The 26,700-nt window shown below is 39.8% G+C and overlaps 1 protein-coding gene and 1 pseudogene across 2 annotated transcripts in view; one reads left to right on the top strand and one right to left on the bottom strand.

Annotated features, from left to right (window-relative positions):
- LOC308610178 (E3 ubiquitin ligase RNF157-like) overlaps window positions 1-26,700 on the top strand; it is a 233,694-nt pseudogene that overhangs the window by 89,128 nt on the left and 117,866 nt on the right. The gene's annotated exons all lie outside the window — the stretch shown is intronic.
- LOC308610158 (uncharacterized protein) lies at window positions 1,372-26,572 on the bottom strand (the record flags this gene model as incomplete). The annotated part of the gene is made up of 6 exons (XM_081259408.1): window positions 25,280-26,572; window positions 20,325-20,374; window positions 17,600-17,680; window positions 11,566-11,637; window positions 3,769-3,887; window positions 1,372-1,748 (listed from the first exon to the last, which is right to left on the bottom strand). Exons 1-6 carry the CDS (start codon window positions 26,114-26,116, stop codon window positions 1,372-1,374), a joined length of 1,536 nt encoding a protein of 511 aa, XP_081115534.1. The 5' UTR covers window positions 26,117-26,572.

Below are 26,700 nucleotides of genomic sequence, written 5' to 3'. Positions count from 1 at the left end.
TTAGCTGAGTTTCAACTTGATCACCCGGGGATGCGAGCCCTGGGAAAGTGAAGCCTGTGGGCTTAGAGGATAATTCAGTGACCATGTTGTGGTGCTCCCATTGTGTTTTGTTGCTGTGTTGAACAGCTGGCATACTATTGCCTGCAGCAACAGTAGAATGTGCAGTGGAGACGTTCCTATGGCTAGTGTTTCCAGGGCCGGTTCCTCCTGGCAGAGTAGCGTTTCCTGTAGAAATAATTGCTTCAGAAACATTTTGTGCAGTATTGTTTTCTGAAGTAGTGTTTTCTGCAGAAGGGTCTGAAAGAGAAAATAATTCTGGAAAAGGATTTTCCTGAGAAGTCACTTCTCCTGAAGATGAAACAGCCTCTTGTGGAGGGGAATTTATGAGACTCCTCACAACAGAGAACAGAGGGCTTGCAAGCATCATTCTATCAAGTGAAGTTTTCTTTCTGAACTTTCGACTCCCTTTTTTCTTTCTTTTTGTTTCTTTTTGCAGTACATAGGCCTCTCACCATTGTGGCCTCTCCTGTTGCGGAGCACAGGCTCCGGACGCACAGGCTCAGCGGCCATGGCTCACGGGCCCAGCCGCTCCACGGCATGTGGGATCTTCCCGGACCAGGACACGAACCCGTGTCTCCTGCATCGGCAGGAGGACTCCCAACCACTGTGCCACCAGGGAACCCCCTCGATGCTTTTTGAGTTTTCTGTGGACCCGATGAGACCTAAGTTTATGCAAGATGTATTTTTTTTCCAGAATGTGAGATTAATTCGAAGTCCTTAATATTTCTAACTCTTGCCTTTGCATCTTCGAAAACATGAATAGCGTTGGATAAGTCTTTTGATTTGCTTTTAACCTCAGATGGGGATTTTGGCGGGATGGAGGCACAAAGCCTGCCCTTGAAGTACGGTTTCAGGGAAGAGGAGCCTGCGGCCTTGTGTTCCTTTATGAATGAAGACTGCATTGGAGGACTTTCCCACCAGCTTCCTGGGCCTCTGCACCATGAGGAGCTGTTTCAGCTTTCTTGGGGATGGCCTCCTGAGCTTTCATTCTTTGGCAGTGTTCACCACAGATGGCCGGGCATTCTGTTTCCTCCTGACGCTCTCATCTCCCACTGCTTTGAGGTGCATTTTCTGTATGCCCCTTGAGGACCTTGTTCACTCTCAGCAGCTTTTCCTCTATACTCTCCATCTTTGCTAGGCTGTCTTTCTGTGGTTGGGCAGCTTCTAATTTCTTTTGAAAGATGTAGTGTGTAATCATGGCACTTAAATGGTTGGAACGCGTACACGTGGCAGGTTTTTCTTCCTTTTTAACCTCATCAATTTTTTCTTGAGTTTCTGCATCTAACAAATTTTCCACAAAATGGAGTTCCCTCACTTGTTTTTATTAGTTGAATTGTTGGGTACAGGTTTAACAGAAGGGCTCCTTGTATTGTTTTTCAAAAGGCCCAGTGGCATATCTCCATCTTGTGTATTTGAAAAAAGAAGTTGAATGAATGGTAATAATGTTGATTCCACATCTCCTAGATTTCCCTCTGAGATATAAGGCAGTATGTAACTTAGTGCACTGATAATATCACTTTTATTATTAGAGTCCAGCTGCTCATTCATGAAGCCTGACAGGCTGACAGCACTGTTAGGTGAGGACATCCTCTCTGACGCAATAGTCCGCTCGGTGCTGTTGTTCTTCTTCTGGGCTTGTAACACCTTCATCAACGATCCTCCTGCATTCTCTATAGATGTTTCTTCATCTGTCAAAAGAGAAGGGACTGTTTTTGATCATTGAAGACTGATGGGACAGCCTTTTGTCAGTCCACAGCCAAAGAAATTAGGAATCAGTCAAAGTTTGAGTGCCACTTAGGAGAAAAAGAAACCCACACTTAAGCCTATGACTGGCAACAACAAAATGTGAGAAAGGTCTCTCTTGAAAAGGGGGCTATCTACTCAGAAAATTCTGTAGCGTGAAATATAGGAACTATATTCAGGATTACTCCACTGGTTCCCAGGGGCCAGTACTCAAGAAAAGCCAAGGCTGCAAGACAAATATTCCCCTAATCAGCTGGACTCTCTGCAGATCTACTGTGACTCCTCACATTCATATACCCCATCCTGTCCTGCCTCAAAGGCACAGGAGTGTGAGGCTTCCTCTCTCCACCTCTTCAGTGTGCTTGTGTTCTTGCTGCTATCACAGATCTCCACGACAACCACCGCCGCTAACAGGTCGTCATCTGGACATGTCCTTCTCCAACTACCCACTGAGTCCTTTGCTTAGTCCCTGCTTCTATATATCCCAGTCCCCATAACAGAAGGCTCTATACAGAAAAAAACACTATGTCCGCCCTGGCTCTTTGCTAAACTTTGGGCAGGGATCTCGGGTATAAGTTTAGAGATTTGCCAGATTGTATGCCCATGTGGAATGTTCAACAAGTCAATGGAATAATACTTGAGGCCCTAAAATGTAGACGGGAAAAAGCAACTTCTGTCAGATGGCTACTTTGCTTTCAATTCATTTTACTTCTAATATTTCCAGCTCTACTTGGGGAACCATCCAAATCTTCTGACTGTGTGAAGGTAATGTGTACCATTGTGTAGCTGGGCTTGTCGTCCAAAAGGATTAAAAGTATTTTTGGTGAGGGTCAAAGGAGGAGGGAAGGGTCATGAGAAAGGAGGAGCAGAGGCTAGCAGAGAGCCCCAAACTGGGGACAGGAGATCGGAGCACTAGGGTCATAGCACTTAACACCTCTGATCTTCTTTTTCCTAACCTGTAAAACGAGAGTAAAAATGCCTTTTCTGCCCACTTCTGGGGGAGAAGGGAGTAATATAATTAGTAAAAAAAATGTTTGGGGGAGTTCCCAGGTGGTCTAGTGGTTAGGACCCGGCACTTTCCCTGCTGTGGACCGGGTTCAATCCCTGGTGGGAGAATTAAGATCCCACCAGGTTTGTGGCCAAAGGGAAAAAAAAAACTGTGTTGAAAAATCAGCAATATTGTCTTTATATAAGTGGCAAAGTGTTATTATTTATGATGTGCTCTAGATCACTGAAAGAGACCTGTATTCAAGCTACCTGGTTATGAAAGCACATTTTGGAAGTCATCAAGTTAGTGCCCATAAATCTAATGTATAGAAAAATAGTTGAAAGCCCCTGAGTGTTTTGTGGATAGAAAAACTTGAGATTCAGAGCAAGTTCAGAGCTGGACAGTCAAAGAAATAACTAGCTCTCCCATGCATTAGAAGGGCTTGGTAGCAGCTTCTGGTTATGGAACCAGAAACTCTCAGGCTCCAGATAGGACATAAAACAGCATCACTTGTACTCTTTATAAAATTGCAGAAACAAACCAAATAAACAAAAATATATTTACACCTGTCTTATAAAACAAAGGGTACTTGAGACCTAATGTATATAAAATCAGTTTACAAACTGTGATGTACTATGTGAATAAGTTGTCATTTGCAGAGAGGGAAGCATAGGATATGTGGCCATTAATGTGAATTCCCTTCCCCCTTCCATTCCTTTCTCTGGTTCCTTTATATATGCAGATCAGTTACATTATGAAGCTAATAATGTAACTGAGCTATCATTAGCTTAATAATGTAACCAAGAATCTGATTTTTAGCAAGGGGGTAATTCTTAGAAATTTAGGGAGCTGGAACTCTAAATGAATGTATTAAAATAATGTAATTACATCATTAGTTTTAAAATGTATCATCCTTGATTAAAAATAAAAAATTAAATTAAAAATTAAAAATGTATTATCCCGCAATTGAGACTCACCACAACGTGTGACATCCCTCAGGCGTTCACTGTCACAACGCAGCTTGACTGTCTCACAGACAACCTCAATAGTATTTTTAAATTGGCAGAGGCAGCAGGCCCTACGGCTGGGTAAGATCCTATAAATGGAAACACAGGTAATTAAATTCGTGGTAAAAGAGTTACCTGAGTAGGTAGAAGAGGTAGGCCAAGGCCACCACAGACCAGTGCAAAAAGGAGTTCTTGGGTATATGGACTATAGAACTGGATAGGGGCCGGTTGGCCAATTGCTGCCCTTGACTGTTGGAAATAAATATAGAGGAGGAGAGAGGTGCCCAACAGAAGGATTAGGATGGCAGTAGGTATGATATGCCTAGAAAAAAGGGAATAGCGATTAGAATTGGGTGACACTGAACTGTAGTTTAATTCAGAAGTATCTCCTTCCAACCCGAAAGCCTCACTTTGGGTTGAGAGTACACAGGAAGAAGGCAGACTTCTAAGAAGAGTATGAATAAGACCGCACATTCTGGAGTCACTTTCTCAGTTCCTATTTGTGAGGAGTAATATATTAGAAATTATTCTAGTAATAAAAAAGCATCATGTGGCTAAACAATAACAGAGATCGCATTGACCAAATCTGGACAAAAGGAACATTCCAAAGAATAACATTATCATTATAATAAGGTATAACGTAGTTAATTGAAAAAAAAGCACATGAGTTCATAATGATACTCCAAATGAAAAGTGGGGGAGCTCTTCTTTATAGAATAATGTCAGCTAATAAATGCAAAAGGAAGGATAGAATTAGGAAAGTGTTATTTTGCAACTATCAATGTAATAATCGATTCAGACAAGGATTATCATTGATGCACAGTTGGGTGAAGAGTTGTTTGAAAGTAGGATCTTCACTGATCCCAAGGATCACCCCACATATTATTTATCAATTACCAAGGGGAAAAATAACTTTACAATGGAGAGATATGGAATAGACCACCTTAACCAAGTGATCAAACTTAGCAATGGGCCACCTCAAGTGATGAAGTATGAAGAATACATGACCTATATAGTATTCTTCCCCAAAATGTTTACTTTGAATCTAATGAGGAAACAGACAGATACAGGTTGTGGGGCAATTTACAAGACAACTGGCTTAGACTCTTCAAAAAACCCAATGTCATAAAAGACCAAAAAAAAATACTAGGGAAAAATTCTAGATTAACGGAAACACAGACATGACATGCAATGCCTAATCTTTAATTGGATCCTGAATCAAAACAAAACAGACTTAAAGAATGTTATTGGCTTCTGGCCAAGATGAAGTACAAGGGCCAACTTAACCTACCACCTGAAACAAGGAAAAAATCAGATGGAACATAATGAAACAACAGTTTTCAAGAAACTGAACCTCAGGCAATAAATTTCAGTGATTCCCAAGGAGATGGGAAATAAATGAAGTGATCCCTATAATTGCCCTTACTTCTCTGAGAGAGTATCCACGTCATGGTACAGGGAAGAGAAGTCCAGACAGAGACTAGTGGGCTCCCTGACAGATGAAATGGAGATAAGAGTCTGGGAGAACCAAGGTAACTAGAGTTCACAAAGCAGAGTATCAGAGAGAAAAGAAGTGCACAGACAGAGAACTCTGGAGATATGCAGAGGGAGCTCTTGAGAATTCAACAAAGTATTGGTCAGTACATTTGTGTGAGGAATAACTTGATGCCAGGAAAAGAACCACATGAAAGGATTAATAAGAAGAACAACTGGATATCACACAGGGTTGTAGGAATAGTACCTGTTCCTACAAGTCAGACTGGAAAACCTCATGATACTCAGAAAGGACTTGTCTCAGTAGTTGCAAATAATGAGCTCCAGACTAAAGGCTACTTGGACTCCTACCCAACGAAACTTAAAAGCTATACCTAAAAGAATACAATTGTTTTGAGTAACCTAATTTCACCCAAAACAAAGCCCAGGCATTTTACAGGAATATAAATATACACAGCACACAATAAACTAAAACTCACAATGTCTGTGATCATATGATAAATTGCCAAGCATGCAAAGAAGTAGGAAAATATGACCCATACTGAGGAGAAAAGGCAATCAATCAACAATAACCCATAATCTATACAGATGTTAGAATTGGCAGAAAAGAACTTTTAAAAAGATATTATACATGAAGAAAAGTTATTATAACTGTATTTCATATGTTAAAACACCCAGACTAAACACTGAAAATGTTAAGTACAGGCATGGATAATGTAAAACAGACCTAAACTGAGCTTCTAGAGATTAAAAACAATGTCTAAATGAAAAAGATATTGCAGGAGGTTAAAGGCTAATTAGACACGGCAGAAGGTCAGTGAACATTAAGGCATAGCAACAGAAACTATCCAAAATGAAACAAAAGGAGTAACAAAACAACAACAAAATGAATAGAGCCTCAGTGACTTGTGCAACAACTTCAAGTGGCCTAATACATGTGTACTTAGAGTCCATGAAGGAGAGGAGAAATATAAAAATTTGAAGAAATAATAGCCAAAAATTTTCCAAATTGGTAAACACTATAAACCCACAAAGTCAAGAAGATCAATGAACTTTAAGCATAAGAAACATGGACAAAACTACACCAAGGCACAGAAAATAATCGAATTGCTCAAAACCAGCAATAAAGAGAAGAATTTAAAAGGAGCCAGAGGAAAAAAATTATACACTACATACAGAGGAACAAAGATAACAATGACAGCAGAATTCTTGCTTGAAAAATCGTAAACGAGAACTCAGTGGAATAACATCTTTAAAGTAGTGAATTGAATTCTATCAAGCTAGAATTTTATACCCAGATCTGTCAAAACAAAAGCAAAATAAAGACTATCTCAGACATACAGAAGCTGAAAGAATTCATTGCTAGTAGACTTTCACAATAAGAAATGTTAAAAGAAGTATTTTTAAGCAGAAGGAAAATGACACCAGATTGGAATATGGATCTACATAAAAGATTAAGAATACTGGATACATACAACAATGAAGACCCAATTCAACCAAAAATAAATAAACAAATTAAGAAAAGAAGGGAAAAATCATATAATCATTGCAATAGATGCAGGAAAAGAATGAAAACATCTAACATACATTCCTGATTAAAGAAAAAAAAACAGCCCTCAGTAGACTAGGAATGGAAGGAGACTTCCTCAACTTGATAAATGACTTCTACAAAAAACCTAACATCATACTTAATGGTGAAGGACAAAGTACTTTCTCACCAGGATCAGGAACAAGGCAAGGATATCTGGTCTCATTGCTTATATTTGACATTGCACTGAAGGTTCTAGCCAGTGCAATAGGGCAACAAAAAGAAAAGACATATTGAGAATGGAAAGGAAGAGGTAAAACTATCTTTATTTGCAGATAACATGATTATGTAGAAAACCTGATAGAAGCTACGAAAATGCTACTGGAACTAATAAATGAGTCTATCAAGTTTGCAGGGTACAAGATCAACATACCAAAAGATGAATTTGTCTCAACAAACAATCAGAGATCCAAGTTTTAAAATGCTACTTATAAAAGAATCCAACATATAAAATACTTAGAATAAATCTGACAAAAGACTTGCACACTGAAAACTGTAAAATATTGCCGGGGGAAATTAAGAAAGACCTAAATAAATGGAGAGATATAAAGTATTCATGGATCAGAAGATTCAATATTGTTGAGACATCAATTCTCCCCAAATCGATTTATACATCAAAACCCCAGTAGGCTTTTCTATAGACATTGACAAGCTAATTCTAAAATTCATATGGAAATAAAATTTAGAATAACTAAAACAACTTTGAGAAGGAACAAAGTTGAAGAACTAACAGTAACTGATTTCAAGGATTATGAAGCTACACCTTCAAGACATTGTGATAGTAGTGTAAAGATAGGCAAAAAGACCAAAGGAACAGAATACAAAGTTCTGAAGTACAGAGATGTGGAGAACTGACTTTCAGGTTCAAAGGCATTTCAGTGGAGAAATGATAGTCTTTTCAACAACTGATGCTGGAACAACTGAATATCCAGGTGCAAAAAGAAAAAAAAAAGAACTTCCATCTAAACCATATACAGAAGTGAACTCAAATTGGTTCAAAGATCTAAATGTAAAACATAAAACTATAAAACGTCTAGAACAAAACAGGTGAAAAATTTTATGACCTTGAGTTCGGCAAGATTTCTTAGATACAACACCAAAAGCATAATGCATAAAAGAAAAAAATAGATAAATTAGACACCATCGAAATTAAGAATTTCTGCCCTGCAAAAGACACTCCTGAGTGAACGAAAAGATGAGTCACAGAATGGGAGAAAATACCTAGCAACTTACCTATTGGATAAAGGACTAATTTCCAGAATATATAAAGAACTCTTAAAACTCCAGAAACATATAGATAAAAGATTCAAAGATATACAGATGGAAAATAAGCATATGAAAAGATGTTTGACATGATTAATCATTAGGGATGCTACAGTGAGATACAACTACACACCTATTAAACTATCTAAAATTAAAAATACTGAGCATAGCAAATGTTGGCCGCAACGTGAAGAAAATGCAGCTCTCATAGACTGCTGGTAGAGATGTAAAATGATCAAACCACCATGGAAAATAGGTATTTTTTAAAAACTTAAACATACACTTACCAATGATGCAGCCATTCTACAGGCAGGCATTTACCCAGGAGAAATGGAAGTAAACATCCATACAAGACTTGTACACAAATATTCATAGCAACTTTATCTGTAATAGACAAAGACTCAAACAACTCAAATGTCCATCAATGGTCAATACATAAATGGTGGTACATCCATATAAAGGAATGCTATTCAGCAATAAACAGAAATGAATTGCTGATATATACCACAATATGGATGAAGATTAAAATAATCATGTTGGGTTAGAAGCCAGTTAGAAAAAAGTATACACTGCATGATTCCATTTACATAAAATTCTAGAAAATGCAAACAGAAAGCAGATCAATGGTTGCATGGCGATTGGGAAGTGCAAGGAACGATGGGAAGGAAGAATTACAAAGAGACATTAAGAAAATTTCTGAGATGATGGACATTTTGATTTTTGTGATGTCTTCATGGTGTGTATGTATGTGTGTGTGTGAACACAGATTATTGCATGTCAATTCTACCTCAAAAAGCTGTTAAAAGAAATGATATTATATAAGAGAGACAATTGGGGAAATTTGAATAGCAACACTTTATTAGGTAATATTATTGTGTAGGAATTTAATTTCTTCAATACTTTGTATTAACAGTATCGTCGTTACACAGGGAAATAGTTTTTAATATCCAGAGAGGAGGGCATCTAGCTGACAAGAGAGGGATCGCAATTGTGGCAGATGCTGTGGGATGCTGAGGAAGATGAGGCTAGAGCAGTGACCAATGCGTGACGGCACAGTGAAAACAGTCATTTGTCAGGTGATCTGACAAAGACGGTTGGAACAGACTGCTAAATGCAGGGCCGTTTCCGCATACTAATCTCACGCAATCCCCTCAACTAGCCTTGGCGTAACAGAAAGTTTCTAGTAGCTTGCCATATTGGAGGGGGGATGGCACAATTTAAGGTGCAGTAGTTTGTGTAATAAACTGTCACAATAGGGTCCTACAGAAATAGTTTCTTAAACCGCAAAAAAATAAAACTTGACCCTTCCCTCACAACGTATATGAAAATTAACTCAAAATGAATCATAGACCTAAATGTAGCTATACAACGTCTGGAAGAATACGTAGGAGAAAATCTTTGTGATTTTGGGTTAGACAGTGGGGTCTCAGAGAAAGATTTCTTAGATTAAGACGCAAAAAAGCAGAAACCATCTAAGAAAAATTGCTAAGGGACTTCCCTGGTGGTTAAGACTCCAAGTTCCCAATGCTGGGGGCCCGGGTTCGATCCCTGGTCAGGGAACTAGGTCCCACATGCATGCCTCAACTATGAGTTCGCATGCCAGATCTAAGAAGCCCATGAGCCGCAACTAAGGGGCCCATCTGCTGCAACTAAGACCCAGCACAACCAAATAAATAAATTAAATAAATATGAAAAATTAAGAAAAATTGCTAAATTAGAGTTCATCAAAAATTTAACACTTCTAGTTTTCAGAGACGCTTTAATATAATGAAGATAAGTCACAATCTGGGAGAAGATATTTACTAAACACATATCTGAGAGCAAGGACTTTTTCCATTGCTTTTTATATAAAGCACTCTTAATTCTCAATACAAATATCCAATTAAAAATGGATTTGAACAGACACTTCATTTAAAAAGATATTTGCACATGAATAGACACTCAACATCATCAGCTATTACAGAAATGCAAAATGTGGCAAAACCCACGAGATTCAACTATACACCTACCAGAAAGGCTAAAATGTTTTTTAAAAAACAAATATAAGGATCAGGTGAAGATGTAGAGCATCTGCAACTCTCATAGACTGCTTGTGGGAAAGCAACATGGCACAGGCACTTTAGAAAACAGTTCAGCAGTTTCTTAAAAAGTTCAATAGGCACTTAGCATATGATGAAGCAATCCCACCCTGAGGTATTTTACCCCAAAGAAATGAAAACATATGCTCACACAAGACATATGTTCACACACACATGTGAGTGTTTTCAGAGGCTTTGTTCATAATAGCCAAAAAACAAGAAGAAACTCAAATGTGCATGAAACAATGAATGCATAAACAAACTGCGTATCCACACAACTAGAATACTGCTCAGCGCTCAAAAGGAATGAGCTACTGACAGGTGCAACAAAACAGATGAATCTCCAAAGAGACTGGCTAAGTGAAACAAGACAAAAACAAAAAGCTACATACCACATGATTTCACTTATCAAATATTCTGGAAAAGGCAACATTATATGGACAAAAATCAGATTGGTGGTTGCCAGGGGCTGGTAGTGACAGGAGGATGGATTGACTACAGAGGGACAGGAGGGGTCTTTTGGGAGTGCAGAAGTTTTCTTTACCTCAAATGTGGTGGTGGCTATAGAACTATACGTTTGTCAAAACACATCACACTGTATATTTAAAAAGAGTGAATTTTGTTACATGAAAATTATACATAAATAAACCTGACTTAAGAAGATAATCAAACAAACCTAAAAATACAATTGAGTGAAAATCAATGTAAGAAAAATCAACTTACAGTGTTTCCAATTCAAGGGTCACCATGAGGATGCTTTCAATTGCTGTAAGAGACACTTGTGCTGCTCCCATGTCTCTGAAGGAGAAGCCCAAACATGTATGATATAAAACCCAAAGACAAAATTTCTAAACTGAAGAAGATACTTAACATGTGATTACTTCCACTTTGGCTTCTTACTTGCCATAGATGATAATTCCAAAGAGCTCTTTCGGAAGAAATTTAAATTTGCATCATCAAATTAATGACCTTGGTGCTGAACAGTACAATCATTTTCTATTATCCTCACTTCTCATTTTCAATTGCATCTACCTCTTTGGATCACTCTTTTTTTAAAAAAATAATGTACTCCTTATTCCTTTTTGCTTTCTTGGATAAATACTATTCCTATATGCATCTTCATGTTCCCTATCTATATGTGTTCTTCGACACTGTTCTCATCCTCTGCTGGCTCTCTTACCCATATATATTCTTTCTTAATCCTTTTCTTTGCCAATAACTCTTATTTTCAATAACCCAGTTAAAATCTAAATTATGACTGTTTAGCCAAAGTACTCAATTTTTGACGAAAGTAAAAAGGAGCAGAAATTATCTCATGAGCCATGAAACTGTTACAATAATTACAAATAGTTTAATGCTGGCACTTTAAAAAGACAAGAATCTTCAACTGTTGGCAAAGGATTACGATTGAGAATTCTGAAAAATGGAATGGAATTAAAATTATCTGCATTTTCAATTACTTCCATGAAAGTTTTTATTCATTTTTTTTGGTATGGAACTTGAAGGTTAAAAAAATCATTTTCTGTCTTTACCTATATATCACCCTTAGAATCTGTAAAGCACTCTTTCACTGGGAACTACCCAGGTCTCTAGATGATAAAGTGGAGAAGAGAAACAAACAAACAAACAATAAAATAGAAAAAAAGTGGCTAGCAAAGAAAAAATATGCCAGAGTACTTTTCACGTTAAAAACCCTTGAAGTGACTATGCTGGTAGGAAGCCCTTGCTCTGTAAAAAAGTACTATTTCTAGTGTCTTCCATAATTCAAGGTGTTTTTCTTTCATCTCTACAAATTTTGAAAAATTTCAAGATTTAAACTACTCAGCTAAAGACAAAAATAAGGCTAATTCCTTAGTTCTGGAGCCAAAGAAGAGATAAATCCAAGAGCAACTGGTGAAAGCAATACTCTCATCACATAGTCCCGTGTGTATTCTTGTGCCATAGCCTTTGTTACTGTGTATGTAATCAACTGTTTACTTGTCACTCTCCTAGATTGTCAGCAACTGGAGAGCAGGGACCGCACTTTATTGTCATTATTATTCCTGTGCCTGACATAGTGCCTAATATTTACTAGGCATTTAATAAATGTTTGCTGAATAAATAAATAACATTTTATTTATATATCAATAAAATAAACAAATTAATTTTGGGGAACAAAATTTTATTCCAAAATGTTGGAATAGATTTTCTTCATAGTTCTTTCTTTCTTTCTTTTTTTTCCCCTTAGTTCTTTAAAACAAATAAGGGGGAAAAAAAACAGAAAAGAAACAGGAAGAAAGAAGAGAATATCTGACTTTAGGTTAACTCTACTCAAGAATTATTAGTGTACTTTTGCAGAATATTATAAAGATAATTATCAAAACTAATATCTTTTGGGTTGCCATGCATATGTGATCAGCATTTAACATTTCATCCTCACAGTAACCTTATGTGATATATATATTACACAATTGTACAAATGAGGAAACTGAGGCACAGAGAAGTTACATAACTTGTCTTAAGTCATCAAGCTCGTAAGAAGCAGAGCTGGAATTTGAACTCAGTTCTAACTCTAAAGCCTGTGTTTAACCTGAATGAAAAAAAAGGGTTTTTTTTTTTTTTTGAAACATCTGTTACTTTAACCTTAATTTTGACAGCACTAAATATAGAAATACATTTTCAAACTTCATCTACCCATCTGGGAAAGCCTCTATGAGAATTATATTTTCTCTTTCTATTTATTTATTTATTTATTTCTCTTTTTATTTATTTTTTCCTTAATCATCTCTCGTGATAAATATTTAATCAGCCTACGGCCATTGAGACTTTATAGATTTTTTTAAAAAATTGCAGGAAAATCAGTAAAAATGATGGAGGAAGGACATCTGAAAATTCATCCCTGCATAGAAGCAACAATAACAACAACAACAAAACTGGCAAAAATGGTCAGAATCAACTTCTTCTGAACTCTGGAAACTTAACCAACATGCTGGCAGTAAATGGGGGAGCAATTTATTCAAGGAAAACAAATTAATTTCTGTAAGAACAACGAGATCTGTGTTGCTTTAACTTGCCCTCGACCTTTGGTCTCCATGCCAGTGGTAGCCTTGAAAAACAGCCCACATCCCTGGTACCAGAATGAGCAGCATGGACTGGGAGGTCCTTCAAAGCCTCATTCCCAAAGAACTGTCATTGTTTTACATGTCTGGTGGTCCCCTGGAAGACCTCACTTGAAAGGCTTGCCTTTGACCTGACTGAGGGCTGTCTAGTGAGAAAAGCCTCTGCTCAGGTGGCATTTCTGGAAAACATTTTCAAGCAAATATTTTAACATGGCGGTGGCATGAGGCAATGGATAACAGTTTGGGGCAAAAAACAACCCAACCGCAAAGCTTTAAAAGAAAAGCTGAGGAATGAGATGTCCACAGACACTTTGCAATATTCCAATGTATTCCTGGGAAACTGGAAGACCACAAGACATATTCCTGGGCATCTAGGAAAATAACTGTTAGCATTAATAAATGAGTTCAGCAAGGTTGTAGGATATAATATCAATATTATTTCTACACACCAGCAATGAGTAATCGAAAAATGGAATTTAGAAAACAATTCCATGTGGAACAGCATCAATACAAATATAATACTTAGGGGAAAATATTACCAAGTAAGTGCAAGATTCACACTGAAAAGTACAAAACTGTTGAAAGAAATTGAAGAAGATCTAAATAAGTATAAAGACATGCTGGATTCATGGACTGGAAGATAATCTTATTAAAATTTCACTACTTCCCAAATCGACCTACGGTTCCATTGCAATTCCTATCAAAATCCCAGCTGACTTCTTTCCAGAAATTGCCAAGCTGTTTCTAAAATTCCTATGGCAATTCAAGGAAACAGAATAACCAAAACAATGTCAGTAAAGAACAAAGTGGGAGGACTCACACATCCTGGTTTCAAAACTCAGTTCAAAGCTACTGCAATCACAGTGTGGTACTGGAATAAGAACAGACATGGAAATCAATGGAACAGAATTGACAATATAGAAATAAACCCTCATATTTATGGTCTATTGATTTTCAACAAGGGTGCCAAAACAATTCAATGTGGAAAGAACAGTCTTTTCAAATGATGCTGGGACAACTGTACATCCACACACAAAATAATGAAGCTTCACACCGTATATGAAAATTAACTCCAAATGGATCAAATATCCAAATGTAAATGCTAAGGCTATAAAACTCTTAGAAGAAAACACAGGAGTAAATCTTTATGACCTTGCTTTAGAGAACAGTTTCTTCGATATGATACCAGAAGCACAAACAACCAAAGGAAAAATAGATGAATTGGATTTTATAAAATCTAAAAAGTTTGTGCTTCAAAGGACACTATCGAGAAAGTGAATAAACATATAGAATGGGAGAAAATACTACAGATGGGAAGAATAAGATGCAGTTGGGAGAAGAAAAGTATAGTAGTTGCTAGGTGTGACAATCTCAAAATTTTGACCTATTACAAATAAAACAGCCACCCTGAATCACCCCAAAGGGCAGACCCAAGTTATTTTTGCTTTTAGTGTTTATGCCTTTCTAAATCTGAGAAGCTGCCAGGATTCTAGTACATAGCAAAAAGTGAGGACAACACCCTCAAGTGTGTAAGCTTTTGTGTGTACATAGCTATGTAAAGGAAACCAATGCTAGCTGACTGGGGGAGCATTAGGGCGGCTCTGTGACCGCAGCTCAATTTGCCTTCATAGTGTGGCCACACCTCCCGCACTGATATTCTCAACAATGGGGTAAATAATTCAATAGGGATAAGGCTTTGATTTTCCTCTTATTCTCTCTTCGTGCTTATGTTTTTGGTACAATATTGATGTACCACGGACAAGCCAGCATGTGAATGTGCTCTGTCTGCTCAAGTTATATATAGCCTTTCTACATTGTAGAGTCCTTCAGTTTCTAAAATCATGGAGCTTGTATTGTTAGATACAATGAAGTGACTAAAAGAATTTTTAAAAATAAGCCATCAGTCTGGACGTGCATAGGTGAATGAAGGAGAAACACTTTACAGTCAGAGAAAAAAAGCATACTTAACATTTAGGATTATCAACCACTGCCGGTTTTCCATAGTATATTTCATTCCTGATTTTATCTGAAAGAGATATGATTACTACCACCATTCAAAAAGTGGTACTTTATTAATAAGCTCTTGGCTCATTTTTGAGGGAGATTTCGGATTTAAAATAGACTACCACACTGCTAACTACTTCACCTGATATTTCTCAATAACATAGAGGCTTCATTCAAGAAACCTACTGACTTATAATTACCTGACACCCGGTGATGAATCAAGGATTTGTGGGGCCTGAACCTCATCTACTTTGGGAAATCCTATCTAATAAAAACAGGCAAAGTTATAAATCGAAAAATCGCTAGGACCCCTCTCAAGACCTTGGAAGTGACCTATGCAAGTGAGGAGCCCTGAAGCCTAAGGTTCATTGAATTCATGATAAATCCACCTCAGCTGGGGCCCTTTTCCAAACTTATTTAATGCAGGCAACTTATAAACACCCCAGTAATATGTCATTATAGGTAGTAAAATGATTTAGCTCGAGGGTGGCATCTTCCCTTGGTGGCTTGCCTTTGGTAAGAGATGCAATAAAGTTTAGATCTCACCATGGCAAATGTTTCCTAAAGCAAATTAGCTTTGTCTATTAGAAAGACTTAGTCCAAAACAAAGACTTACTCTACTGTGACAATCTTTTGAAAGTAACTGTGAATGAGTTTTCGGAGTACAGTACTAATTTATTTACAACACCAGGTAGTTCTGATTCTTTCACTACCTTTTTCTGTCATTTAAGAGGAGCACAAATTCCAAAGGAACAAGTTGGTGCCTCTTCCATTACAAATCTTTTCTAACCTACCACCCATTTTCTACTTCATCACACCCCTCCCTCTCCTTGTTACCCTGCTGCATAGATGCTAGAATGGCTCTCATATATGTTTTCCCATCAACATCCATATTTCTCCTTCCAGTATGAAAGCTTCTTGGGGACAAAGTCCCTGCCCTATGCGTCTTTGTATCCCCAGCACTTAGTACAGTGTTCACAGACAGTGGGCAAGGCACTCAGTGAATGTTTTGGAATGAATTCATTAATTTTTAAACTGTGATTTATTTATTTATTTCCACAATGTATTGTCCTGTGTTGCCTACATAACTATAGTGAAACTCTGATTCTTATAAGGAACTCTTGGTGTTCTAGGATGTTTAGGAAAGGTGGTGAGTTTAAGACGTTGTACTGACGCTACTAAAACCTCCTGGTGAAGGGACCTCACGAGCCTGCTCTCCGGTGTGCTAACAGAAGAAAAACCGACCCTTGGTGCTCTCTCCCCAAGGTAGGCGTCAGCAAACTAACAAGGGAAAGGAAGGAGGCCGCTAAAGATAGGCATCTGCAGGAATTGTTAATCCAGCTCCAGACACAGCCTCAACACCTTCATTAACCCAAAATGTGGGAACTGTGTGAAACTGGATTTCTGAACCACAAGACAGGTAAGAGAGTCTTTTCCAAAGCCAGGTGTAGAAGAGCTCTTTACCTTGAGTCTAAAATCGCCTTCGGGCCATTGAACGTACCCACTATCATTTCCTTGTGTCATGAGAAATCATAGAAGTTTTGAGCTGAAGGGGTGTAAAACCCACACTTCTTATTGAAGAGTAGTCAGCAAAGAAAACATATTGAATTAGGCCACAGCAAAGTATTTTCTTTATATTTTTCACACTACAGCTGAACACAAACAACGTCTTTTTCCATACCTGAAAGGTTCCTATTGGCCACAGATAATTCACTTCAGCAATATATGCTTTTTTGAAAAATAATGTTCTGGGTGGCTGGGGAGAGCCCTGTGGTGGGTGTTCAGGAATTCTTTCTGCTTTACCATTTAAAAGAGCTAATGATGGGTGGGGAAGCACCCACACCCACTGAACCACACCCTGCTAAACTTAGTTCTCTGCAGCTCTGTGTTGCATACATTTTAAGCAGTTAGGAACTTTGCACATGAAAAGGAATCAAAGTGAAATTCAAAAGTGGAACTTCCTGGACCATTCGCATAATGGAGAGGCATCCGTGGGATTCCATGACAATGCTAATCTGAGTGTTTTTCTTTGGTGCCTTTAATTGACCATGCCAAAGATCAGTACTATGGAAAGCAGAGCCTTTCATATATATGAGTTAAACAAGTCTCTTGGCCTCTTTGTACCTTAGTTGCCTCATTTGAAAAAAATAATCAATGGCTCTCAAGACATACTTTCCAGAATTCATACTGGGCTTACTTACACCCAGCTAACAAATAACTGCACGATTGTTTTTACACACAGTTGTTTACATGTATTCATCTTCTATTTCACTTACAACTTGTGTAAAAACTGCATTCCATGCCAGGCCTGAAACGTTCCAAAGCTCAGTTCTGGGAGTAAATTGCAACCAAGATTTCTACAAAAAAAGACACAAGCAAAAGAATTAGAAAAATAGATATTCTTTCAGAACATTTATCCTTTGGCAAGAATTCTAATTTATATATGATGAAACATAACATCACTACTCCCTCCATACACTAAAGAAATCTCACTGTGGGAGATATTATGATTAATACTTTCATGATTATATATGTGGTGCATTAGATACCAAATACTAAATGCTCATTAAATACTTGTGTTAAGTGATCTTTATTTCTCTAGCTAGGCAGCACTGTTGACAAGTTTGGGCTGGATAATTCTTTGCTGTGGGAGGCTCTCCTGTACACTGTTGGATGTTTAGTAGCATCTCTGGTCTCTGTCCACTAGATGCCAGTAGCATATACAGTTCTGACAAGCAAAACTGTCTCCAGACACTACCAAATGTCACCTGTGTGCACAATCACCCTGGGTGAGAACCACTGCTCTTGATACTGGCTGATGTTGGGTGCTCAGCACGGTCCTGCTCTGTGCTGGATCTGTCACCTCGGGATACAATGGAGACTGAGCTACAACTTCCGTAAGGAGCTCTGGAGGCTGAGATGGGGGCTTCTGCTGGACTGGAGAAGGTTCAACCTCTTTAGTGACCTGTGGATTTATGGGAAGTGCCAGAGCCAGAGATTTAACAGTGACATTGTACAAGTGTGACTGCTGAGCTTCATTTACCCCATGATGAACACATGGTCAAACTACAACCTCCTTAAGTGTCTCCAAAGGCCGGGCGAGGGCCTCCTGAGGACTGGAAGTTTCTAGTTCCTCAGGGGCCTCTGAAGGCTGAGATGGAGCCCCCTGCGGAAGTGGAGGTGGTTCTACCTCTTCAGTGGGCTCTGCATGCTGAGCCTGGGCCTCTGCCTGGGGTGAAAAAGATTCAACGTCCTCAGGGGTCTGTGGATGCTGAGCAGGGGCCTCTTGATGAGGTAAAGATTCAGCCTCCTCAGTGAGCTCTGGAATACGAGTTTGGGCCTCCTGCTGGGATGCAGAAATATCTCATCCTCATCAGAAGACACCCTGTCGTGTAGCTTTTGGGCCATGTGTTCCTTGCGTGTGGCGCTGAGAGGCCTACACATACCCCTAAGCCAAAGTGGCCGCCTTCTCCCGAAAAAGCCCTCCTAGAACACAGAAAGGGAAATATTAATTCTGCATCTCCCCTGCTTTCTCTGGCCACAGTACTTTATCCTCCTCACATCTACCTGACTCTCACTTTCCCCTGAGCTTCTCTTACGCAGCAGAAATCAAAAAAAGCCCCTTGGAGGAAAACACACACAGTTAGTGTTACATGTCACTTTTCATCTCTCTCAAAATGTGCTATCTGTGCTTTCATTAGGACTAAATGGGGACCTCAGTCCATAATCACAATGAGCAAAATCACCACAGACCCGGGATCATGAAAATCATTGCATGCATGCTGGCCTTCCAGAAGTTCTCTGTGTCTGTCCAAAATGGACCCCAAGTGTCTCTGGAGAGACATTTGTATGTGGCTTAGCATGGAGCATAGGCAGTATTTTCAGCCCCGTTCACCTTTCTTTGCCCTTGGCCAACTGCCCTCGTGCAGTGAAAACACTGCACAACGGCACTGGGCAGAAACTTGTTACTCCCTTAGACGCGCTTCACACCAGTTTGCTTCGGACTTAGTCGCACATGCAGCATTTGCTGGGGGTGTGGGTGTGGGGAGAAGGTGATTTTATTTTCCTGGCTGCTCTATCCTATAAGTTGAATCTCACCAAGTAAACACCTGAACCCAACGAGCAAAGTCATCTATAGCTCTCTGACTTTCACTCTGCAGGCTGTCACTCAGGTGTCAGTGAATTGTGGAATCCGTTTAAAGGCCATGACCAGCAGGGAAGCACAAAATACTCTTTTCGAATACAAATAGAAGAGAAAAAAATCACAGTGCACAATAAGTTTGTTTCAGAAACTACTTATGTGCATATAGTATGTGTCTACTCAACTGTGACATAAAACGTAGCTCACAGCCCAAGCACAGTGTGTGATCAGTGGAGAAGTCCTCAGTGGAAAGGGACCATCTTCTTCTTGGTAATCACTAGCAGTATGACCATGGGGCAAGATAGTTTCCCTTTCTCTTTCTCCAGTTCCTTATTACAAAAGGGAGAGACAAACTAGTGTCTAAAGTTTCTCCCGGTTAAAATCCTATGAGGTTTGGATAAAGGGAATAGAGACTAGGGGCCTGAAAAACAGTAGGATGAGTAGGGAAGTTTTCTTGCCACTTTCCAGGAGGGACTCATATGTTCTACCTTTCGTCAGCTTTGAGTGAGGCCAGCCCCTAAATCCCCAACCATGTGGCCCTCCCTACCCCAGAGCCTCCTAGAAGGCCTCTGGCCTGGCCTGATGCCTGGGAGCCAGGCATCAGCCCAGCAGGAACAGGTACAACCAAAACCTCTCCCCGTCCACTCTCTTTCCTTAAAGGACTAGTGAGAGCAGATGAATGTGTGCCAGTCCTGTTCTAACTCAGCCTGGGCTGGGGAGCTAATTCTGCTGATAAATAAACTAGGGTAAACCATTAGGGTAATTAAGCGTTCTTCCTGCCTTTGGTGAGGAAACTGAAATAGATGAGTTCTAAGTTCTCCTCTAGTTGTAAAATTCTGCTTTCAAAGACCAATATTTACCTTCTGCTTCTTTTTCTATCTTCCTCTTTTGCAATTCTATGAGAAGAAATCTGTTTTGAAAGAAAACAGGATCATGATTATCCACTACAACTATTTCCAAATCCTTATTCATTCCTTTTTACTTTAAATCTTATCTATCCAGTAAGATGATAACTCTTTCAAGGAAAGGAATTCTACCCTGTTTAAGAATCCTTTGACTCTTCCACAGTACCTAACAGGGTCTTCAATGCAGCTGGCGATATATTTTATTGACTGTTTTAGATAATGTTCAACAGATAATTCCTAATAAAATCTCTTAGAAGTAGGAAAAGAAAATAAAAGTATCTGGCAGAAACCTAAGCATTGTTTTAAAGTCAAGAACAAGAGTAGGATGCCCAATCATTACTGCTACTATTGAGCATTGTGGAGGAGGTCTTACTCAGTACGATAAGAAAAACAAAGTATTGGAAAGAAGAGACAAACATATCTGAATATGAAACAAGGGGCCCAAAAAGACCAAAAGAATCAACTGAAATTTTATTGGAAGTAACATGAGTAAGATGGCTCCATACAAAATCAAGAGATCAACATATTAGCCTCAATAGCTTTCCCATATACCACAAATAAGTAACTAAAAAACAGAAGAAACCTCCCATTTACTATATCAATAAAAATGCATAAAGCACCTAGGAATAAATTTAGCCACAAATTTGTAAGACCTATGTGATGAAAATATTAAAACTTTTTTGAAGGACATTAAGAAGTACTTACATGGCATGAGATACCATCCTCCTAGAATGTTGTAAAGAGGTCAATTCTCTTCAAATGAAACTAAAAATTCAATGCAATCCATTTTATAGCCAAAATAATTTTTAAATAAAACCTGGCCAGCTGACATTTGGTAGAGAATATATGTAAGAATAGTTATGAAATGTATGCAAAAGAAGGTCAAAGAGTAGGACCTTGCCCTACCAGATATAAAATATGTTATAGAGCAACTGGAATTAAGCAGTGTGATGTTAGTACTGGTACAGGACAAGATAACTGGATCACAGAACAGCATCCAGATGAAGATAGCATATTAGACCAGGGAAGAAAGAATAAACCATTCAGTGAAAGATTTGAAAAGAATCAGATCTTCATGTAGGGGGAAAAAGTTAGACCCCCTACCTCAACCACACGAACAAACAAATACAACAAATTCTGGACAGATTATAAAAGTACTTGAAGAAAATATTAGAGATGATTTTTACGTCACGAGGTGACAAAGGCCTGGCTAACAAAACCCACCCCACAAGAGCCATGAGGAGACGACAGGCAGATATGGTGGCAGACTGTCAACACACCTCCTACTCTTCACAGCCCTTGCCCCCTTTTCCCCTGGACTGTTTGTCTTCTTCTTGTTGACTTATAAAAGTCTTGGGAGTTCCCTGGTGGTCCAGCGGTTAGGGCGTGGCTCTTTCACTGCTGTGGCCCAAGGTTCAATCCCTTGTCAAGGGACTAAGATCCTGCAAGCTGCACAGCATGGCCAAACCCCACCACTTCGAAACAAACAAACAAAAACTCTTTATGGTAAAGAAATACTGGCTTTCATTGAATTTCAGTGTTTCGAATATTTCCAGTGTTTTTGTCTCTAAGGAGACAAGACAAAAGAGTGGAGGAGGGAGCACCAGCTTTGCAGTCGGGTGAAACTGCCTTCTGCTTTTGGTTTGGCCGCTGGGGCCTTACACTGATCTCCTTCATCTATGAGGGGGGGATAGTAATATTATCCTCACAGGACTGTGGGCTTTAAATCAGACAATATATGGAAAACTCTTCATCTTACGCTTGGCATGAATCAGTGCTAAGCTGGTGTCACAGACAAGATGGTGGAATATATCAAAGGCTCTGCTTGTGGCATCAGCCTCTGCAGGCTCTTTCCCACCAGAAGATTATAGAAATATTACTTTTATTTTCTTCTAATACCTTTATGTGGTCTTTTTTCACATTTATGGATATATGTTTATTTAACATGAAACATGGGGATCTGCTATTTACCCCCCCAAATAGTTAGGCAGCTATTCTATCACCATTTATTCATTTTCTTCCCCTGATTGCAATATTAAAACATGACATTTCAAAAGTCTTAAGAACACAGGGGTCTATTGCTGGACTCTATCCTATTTCAAATAAATATTCGGTTGCATTATTCCTCACTGTGGAATTGACATAACGCCTCATCTCTCTTCCGTTGAACACCATTATTGTCTACCAAAGGAAGAACACTGCATGGCCCCTGTCCTCCAAAAGCTTATCGTATATGTGGGGAGAGGAAATAATGGTTAGGACTCCTCACTTTCACTGCTGAGGGAACAGGTCCAATCCTGCTTGGGGAACTAAGATCACACAGGCCCAAACAAAACTAAACAAAACAAAACAAATGCAAGAAGTTAAAAAGAATAAAAAGGGGACTTTACAGAAATTCTAAAAATGCCAAAGGCCATATGCCACCTGAGATGTAGAGGGTACAGTCTGGGCAATGGCCAATGACTAGCAAGCTAGTCCCCAGCCTCCTAGGCTCAGAAATCACACTCTTCCTCACCAAGCGAGAACTGACGTCTTCCTGTTGTGGCAGTCTCACTTTAGCAATATCACAGGATGGATCAAACATCAGAATGCCAAATTATTACTTGACAATGAGAAATACATCTGTTCTACACACAGGGCATCTGTGTCTACACAATCAGAGAATTACCTTCTGTGGGGACAGGCCTCCGTGGCACACTAAAGCACAATCACAGAATCGAAGGCCACTTGGTGACAACAGAATTAGAAAAGGAATCAGCTGAATCCAGAATTTAATGGGAAGGCCTGAGGTAACTGGATCCATCCATCTCCTCAACAGGCAGCCTGGCTAGTGGGCCTGACTCTTCAGTTATGCTGCCTAAGGTGCCATCTCTACTCTTGGGCAATGTGAGGATGGGCACTGCCCATGTTGGTCTCTCCTCACCTTTTCTATGCTTTCACTAGTGACCAACCCTCCTGCAGATAGACACATTTCTCTTTAGAAGTTAGTACATCATGCCAGGTTTGATTCAAGTGTGATAGGCCAGGAAGCCATTGGCCCTTACACGTCTCTGCTCAGCTCCATGATGTGCTAACCTTGGTGGCTCTCTCCTGGGGGGCTGCCTTTCAAAAAACTGCTTACCACTTTTGTGAGTTCTGAGGGGAGGGGACTGCTTTGCTATGGCCCCTAAGAAATGGTGACAAACCTCACAGGACTAGGATCAGGAGGGCTGGAGTATTCAGGGAAGGCTTTACAGAGAAAGATATCTGAACTTGAGTTGGCTTTTCAGAGATTCATAGGAGTTCCACAGGCAAAGCAAAATAAAGGAATTTTCGATGGACAAAGGCACAGACAAAAGTAGGAATGGGTATGGTGTAACTAGCGTATAGTGAGGAGCTGCTTTGGCTGGAATGGAGGGCTGCCATTACAGGAGAAAAGATAACTAAAGTAATGTGGAGTGGTAGGGTAGAATCAAGACTGTCAGCCTATTAAAATCACTCTTTTAATGTTAGCAACTGCCTGCTGGGAAAAGTATTAAACCACTATGTAACTGAACAAAAGGTAAACAGGCTAGCTCCACGAATAGGCTACTATAAATATTTGAGGGTAGCCTGCTGCAAGATTTTACTTGCAGTGTTTTAATGGAACCTATCTACACAATTCCTAATACACCAGAGAAGAAAGCTGCTAAGTAAACCTGAGGAATTGACGAGATCACACTTTTGTCTTTTAGGCATGTCCTATTAGCCCTCCCAGGGTGACTGATAGCTCCTTGAGTATGGAGATCCTATATCTCTCATCACTTCAGCCAAGAAGGAAAGAAATCAACGGTAGAATGAGAGTGACTGGTGAGTACCTCAAATCAGCATACTTTGTTGAGTTGAAGAAAATTTATTATCATGTCAACTCTGGCCTTCTTATAAACTTCACTTGTCAAAAGAGTCCAATAGCTTGTTATCAGGGATCCAATTCCATAGGGATCTCCTGGGAGTGAAGTTCCTTTAGAAAGTCCTGTGGGGACTTCCCTGGTGGTGCAATGGTTAAGGATCCGCCTGCCAGCACAGGGCACACAGGTTCGATCCCTGGTCTGGGGAGGTCCCACATGCTGCAGAGCAACTAAGTCAGTGTGCCACAACTCCTGAGCCCGTGCATCTACAGCCCTTACTCCACAACAAGAGACGCCACCTCAGTAAGAAGCCCATGCACCGCAATGAAGACCCAACGCAGCCAAAAAAAAAAAAAAAACCACACACACACAAAAACATCCTGGGAATATACTTTTCATTAAAAGAACAAAGTGTATGTCAGTCCTCATGGCTAAAGGGAAGAATCAAGTAGTAGCAGGTGGAAAGGTGGATTTGATTCTCAGTTTCTGGGTTCTCAATCTGAATTAATTATTGTCCTTCCCTCACTGAGACAGAAAATTGTAACACAAATCGTCACTACTACAGGTACAGAACTGCCAAGATGAGTTAGTTGTTATAGTCATAACCTGGAACTTCTTTTGTGAGCTAAAGAAATATATCACAATTTTTAAAAACAAGGAGATAGAAGGGATGAAAACTTACGATTCTTAATCCTACTCTAAACGATAGCTAACTATTCTTAAACTACTATGAAACCCAATCCTTTCAGGCGAGTAGCTTGTATAAGAACAAGCCAAATTTAATGTTATTAGTCTTATCATTAGCATTTTCTTCTACAATTTATCTACAATTTATTTATCTTGTGTTATGTCCTTTTCGTGTCTACCCTAGGAATAGTGACACACGCTCTCAATGAGCAAAGTTGGAGATCACTGTCTTAGCCCGTTTCATGGCTGAAGATAAGATACTGACTAGGAGCCCGTGGTATTCCCGCTTGGGCACGTTAATGGCATGTCCTAAACTCAGTAAAAGTCCAAGTCCCATGTGTCAGGGGTTATCCTCACCTCACTTGACTCCTGCTCTTTCTGCTCACTCTGGGCTTCTGTGCTCTCACTGATATAGCTGTCAGCTTTCCACTGGTCCATATCCCATTCCGCTTTGGACACATTTACTTCTTGCTGCTTGCTGAGAAGCTTCATCAGGAGGCCTGTTCTAGAGATGAGGTTGGCACAGGCCAGCTGCACGTGGGTGTCCGAGCAGTCTATTTTCAAAGTCTGGATAACATGAGAAATGAGCCTTTGCACGTCATTGTTGGGGATGAGGGACCAGAGCTGCTGGTTTAGCTGAGTTTCAACTGGATCACCCGGGGATGCGAGCCCTGGGAAAGTGAAGCCTGTGGGCTTAGAGGATAATTCAGTGACCATGTTGTGGTGCTCCCATTGTGTTTTGTTGGTGTGTTGGACAGCTGGCATACTGTTGTCTGCAGCAACAGTAGAATGTGCAGTGGAGACGTTCCTATGGCTAGTGTTTCCAGGGCCCGTTCGTCCTGGCAGAGTAGCGTTTCCTGTAGAAATAATTGCTCCAGAAACATTTTGTGCAGTATTGTTTACTGAAGTAGTGTTTTCTGCAGAAGGGTCTGAAAGAGAAGAAGTCACTTCTCCTGAAGACGAAACAGCCTCTCGTGGAGGGGAATTTATGAGACTCCTCACGACAGGGAATGGAGGGCTTGCAAGCATCATTCTATCAAGTGAACTTTTCTTTCTGAACTTTCGACTCCCTTTTTTTTTTTTTTTTGCGGTACACAGGCCTCTCACCGTTGTGGCCTCTTCCGTTGCGGAGCACAGGCTCCGGATGCGCAGGCTCAGCAGCCATGGCTCACGGGCCCAGCTGCTCCACGGCATGTGGGATCTTCCCGGACCAGGACACGAACCTGTGTCTCCTGCATCGGCAGGCGGACTCCCAACCACTGTGCCACCAGGGAAGACCCTCGACTCCTTTTAAATTTGGGCTTTCTGTGGACCCAAGGAGACCTAATTTTATGGAAGATGTATTTTTTTTCCAGAATGTGAGATTAATGCAAAGTCCTTAATATTTCTAACTCTTGCCTTTGCATCTTCGAAAACATGAATAGCGTTGGATAAGTCTTTTGATTTGCTTTTAACCTCAGATGGGGATTTTGGCGGGATGGAGGCACAAGGCCTGCCCTTGAAGTACGGTTTCAGGGAAGAGGAGCCTGCGGCCTTGTGTTCCTTTATGAATGAAGACTCTGCATTGGAGGACTTTCCCACCAGCTTCCTGGGCCTCTGCACCATGAGGAGCTGTTTCAGCTTTCTTGGGGATGGCCTCCTGAGCTTTCATTCTTTGGCAGTGTTCGCCACAGATGGCTGGGCATTTTGTTTCCTCCTGACGCTCTCATCTCCCACTGCTTTGAGGTGCATTTTATGTATGCCCCTTGAGGACCTTGTTCACTCTCAGCAGCTTTTCC

This window comes from Mesoplodon bidens, assembly GCF_964165515.1.
Source record: "Mesoplodon bidens genome assembly, contig: HAP1_SCAFFOLD_84, whole genome shotgun sequence".
Taxonomy (NCBI): Eukaryota; Metazoa; Chordata; class Mammalia; order Artiodactyla; family Ziphiidae; genus Mesoplodon; species Mesoplodon bidens.
The sequence above is the reverse complement of the archived record's forward strand: the minus strand, read 5'-3'. Positions and strand labels throughout refer to the sequence as shown.